Source organism: Brassica oleracea, chromosome C7, assembly GCF_000695525.1.
Source record: "Brassica oleracea var. oleracea cultivar TO1000 chromosome C7, BOL, whole genome shotgun sequence".
In the NCBI taxonomy this organism is placed as follows: Eukaryota; Viridiplantae; Streptophyta; class Magnoliopsida; order Brassicales; family Brassicaceae; genus Brassica; species Brassica oleracea.
The window spans coordinates 43007058-43011128 of NC_027754.1; the positions used below are offsets into that span (position 1 = coordinate 43007058).

At 31.9% G+C, this 4071-nt stretch overlaps 1 protein-coding gene across 2 annotated transcripts in view; it reads left to right on the forward strand.

Annotated features, from left to right (window-relative positions):
- The first annotated feature begins 1786 nt into the window (after positions 1 to 1786).
- The window catches only part of LOC106305805 (cystine lyase CORI3-like), a 6355-nt gene continuing 4070 nt past the window's right edge, over positions 1787 to 4071 (forward strand). The window contains exons 1-7 of one of the 2 annotated variants that reach the window (XM_013742197.1): positions 1787 to 2067; positions 2173 to 2512; positions 2592 to 2810; positions 2960 to 3019; positions 3152 to 3307; positions 3413 to 3506; positions 3810 to 3890. In XM_013742197.1, coding sequence (XP_013597651.1) covers positions 1820 to 2067; positions 2173 to 2512; positions 2592 to 2810; positions 2960 to 3019; positions 3152 to 3307; positions 3413 to 3506; positions 3810 to 3823 — 1131 coding nt within the window. In that variant the 5' untranslated portion in view covers positions 1787 to 1819 and the 3' untranslated portion in view covers positions 3824 to 3890. Of the gene's footprint in view, positions 2068 to 2172; positions 2513 to 2591; positions 2811 to 2959; positions 3020 to 3151; positions 3308 to 3412; positions 3507 to 3809; positions 3891 to 4071 lie in introns of those variants that run through there. The other variant, XM_013742196.1, reaches the window with a different exon arrangement.

The following is a 4071-nucleotide window of genomic DNA, read 5'->3' on the forward strand; positions in this document are numbered from 1 at the left end:
GCAAAACCAATATGTTATTTGTTTTGCAAAACCAGTATGTTAATAAACGGGAATATGGTATATGCCATTTAACCTCGCAACCATTAATCATTGTGAAATTTTGTTTTCATGTTAAATTCTCAATCCATGGAGATGACATGTACAATTCATAATATAAAATAATCGTGAATATCCATTTTGACAAAGATAATTTTATCTTCAATAAAGTTAAAAGAACAAGAAACGTTTATTTATAAAATAATTCTGTTTTAATAATGGATATAACTATATATTATTATCTAAATTAGTTATCATATATTTATGTTTCTATTACTTAATTTATTTTCTAAATATTTTAAATTAATGTGTTTTTTCAATTTAAATTTCAGAAATATTTTAATTTTTTAAGAAAATATTTATATATCTTAAAATATATTTACATACACATATTTTATATAGTCAAATAGATCTTTATTTTAGATTTCTATATATATATATATTAATTTTATGCACATAATATATATTAATGTAAACAAATCTATATTATTATTTGCGAAGTAAATTTTTTCAATGAAGCTCTCACGTTAAAAGTTAGAATGACTAATATCGTTTATGTTCTTAATGAATTTTTATATATAATTAAAAAATTTTATTAATAAAGTTAAACTTTAAAATAACATATCTTATATATTGTGTTGTTTTCTTAAAATAATATTTTTATTAAAAAAAAAATTAAATTAAAATATAAAAAATTACCATTAGATATTAATCAAAAAAAAATTGTATAAAGATGTTTTCTAAAATATTTTTAATATGTGAGTGTTTTTAAATTTTGACACAATAATAAACAAATATATTTTTTTGTTTTCTAAACTGTTTTTAATATGTGAGTGTTTTTAAATTTCGACACAATAATGAACAAATATATTTTAATGAAAAAAAAATCATATATAAACTAAAAAAAATGTAAACACATTATATATTTGGCTAACAAGGAAATTCGTTGGTATCTCTTGGAACATCAGTGATAAGAATAGAATGACATAATTGAGAAGATTAGAATGGTTTTACACGCAACAAATAAATAAAAAGTGCTCATTTTAAAAACAAAGAAAATGAAGAAGAAAAGTTATAGGAAATTTACGGTATACTAGCTAGACGTGTTAGTTCTTAGTGTTCCACTTTCATGGCAGTGAAAACCAAATCTCTTTTGGGTGTTCACGTGTTGACACCAAACTTAGCTATGAATTTGCATGCATGATATATATTTTAGAAAACTACCGAATGGATATGAACATATTTTTATATTGCTATTATATAAGTTGTTTGTAAATATTTTAAAAAACTTAATGTAAAATTATATTAAAACATTGTTTATAATGAACAAAAGAATGTTAAAAATCTGATAAGAGTAAATATGACGATTGTGTATAAATAAGTTTATAAGTTAATCAACAGAAACAGATAAACCTTTATACGCTTACGGCTTTTCTGGAAGACGGAATTTCGTATCTCTTGTAAGTTAATATTCGTTCTTCAAATATTTTATTATAGTAAAATTTGTAATCACTTTGATCTGAGGAAACCCACTTTCAGACGTGCAGAGACATCATTACTAGTATTTGTCAATAACAAGTGTTTTTTGTCAACTTGTTAATAACAGGTTTTTTTTTGTCAGTTTGTTAATGACAAGTTTTTTGTCAACTTGTTAATTACAAGTTTGTAGAAAAATGTGAAATATGTGGAAACTTTTACTATATAAACTCTCTCGTAGCGATGAGAGTAATTCACAACAAACAAAATCTAATCCAGAGTAAAGACACTAGACGCAAAAAAAAATATGGAAAACAAGTGTTGCGGTGACTGGAACTTCAGCGGCAGCCATGCGGCCAGGGAAGCCTCAACTGCCCACCTAGGCTTTTACACCTCTAAAATCTTGGCTCAGTGCGATTTTGAGAAGACCATTTATCCTCCTCTAGGTGAACCCGCTTTGGCTCACGATGTGGCTGAAAATGCGGTTGTTCAAGCCGTCAAGAACGGCAGAGGAAACGCTTATGCTCCTAGTATAGGCCTTCCAGCGGCCAAACAGTAATATTTTCTTATATACGTAGATAGAGCAATAGAAGTATAGTTTATCATTTTTGGCCTTTTCTTTGTTTGAAAATAAACTGTCCCAATTTATGCCATTATCAGGGCCGTAGCAGAGTACCTAAACCGTGATCTTCCAAAGAAACTGGCACCAGAAGATGTGTTTATGACCGTTGGGTGCAAACAAGCCATCGAGCTTGCGGTTGACCTCTTGGCTAAACCAAAAGCCAACGTCCTGATTCCGAGCCCTGGCTGGCCATGGGAAGTAGCTCGATCCATCTACAAGAAACTTGAGATCCGCAAATATACGTTCCACCCCGAAAAGAACTTTGAGATCGACTTTGAAAGCGTCCGAAAGCATGCGAATGAGAACACGTTTGCAATATTTATAATCAATCCTCACAATCCCAATGGGAACACCTACTCCAGAGATCATCTGGAGCAGGTAATTTACATATTGTCTAATTAACAGTGTTCACCTATGGTCTACTCTTTTTGATTATGCCCACATTAATGAATCGTAGCTTGCTTACTTGGCCAAGGAACTCAAAATAATGGTGGTTTCTGACGAAGTTTTTCGATGGACTGTGTTTGGGAATAATCCCTTTGTTCCCATGGCGACTTTCTCGCATATTGTACCCGTGATGACACTTGGGTCCATATCGAAGGGATGGTGTCTCCCCGGATGGCGAACTGGCTGGCTCGCCCTGCACGACCTAGATGGTGTCTTTAAATGCACCGAGGTCTGGTCCATTTTGTTCGATCTCACACTTTAAGAATATACATGATATGTAACATTATTATATATATTATATATACTATGTTTGCTATTAAGAGTTCAAAATGTTCTTCTTATTACTTTTCTTGTCCTAATCTTGTTATATATGAACAGGTCGTGAGTGCTGCTAAAGAATTTCTTGGGATAACTTCTAAACCACCAACTGTTATCCAGGTACATGACTTTCTAGTTTGAACAGTACTTCTTGTAACCAGATATAATAAAATATGTTATGGACCTTCTTTCAACTTATTACCAAATTTCATTTTGTTTATAATTGGTGAATTTTTCGATTTTATCATGCAGGAGGCTATTCCTACCATCTTGGACGAGACTCCTAAAAGTTTCTTCGATACTAGGCAAAGCTTTCTGAGACACAAAGCGGAATTGGCTTATTCTAGGCTTGATGACATACCTTCCCTTAAATGCGATTTTATACCTGAAGCATGCACCTTCCTATGGGTATTATATTTTTTATCACGTTTCCTTAAGACTTAATTATAAACCTTTTTATTATTATTTATTTTGAAACCATGTTGTAAGTTTTTGAATCATTTCTTCTTGCAGACCAAACTGATTTTACACAAGTTTGTAGACATTAAAGATGATGTAGACTTCTGTGAAAAGCTTGCTCGGGAAGAAAACCTTGTCGTTTTGCCAGGTATTAATCAACAGTCCCATGAATTTACCTACGATCAACGCGTAATGGCTTAGCATTGAAGACACAATATAAACTCGATCTAATTTTATTAAGAATCCACATCTAAAACATATATCTTAGTTTATTAGGAATCCCCTTCTAAAGGTTGAGAACGAAAGTATATGAAACTTATTATTGCATTTAAGCTCATATTATATCACTCAACTTGAACCGGAATTGATCAGATCTTAAATTTGTATGATTGATCTGGTTCTATCCCTGATACCTACTGAAATCAAGCGTATCATTGATGAGATTTTGCAGATAGTGACGTGTAACGAACCCCACATAGGTCAAAATAAGTCGTTGGAAATCTATCAATTTTAACAGTTTGTAACACATATGTTGTGTTCGATTGGATTTAGGGATAGCTTTTGGTGATCTGAGTGGCTGGGTGAGGCATTCTATCGACATGGATACTCTTACTTTGGACATAGCCTTTGATAAATTGACGGACTTCTGTGACCGCCACTCGGAATTGCCCATTCCACCCCCTTCGCCACCCCCTTCTCCACCCCCCTTTACA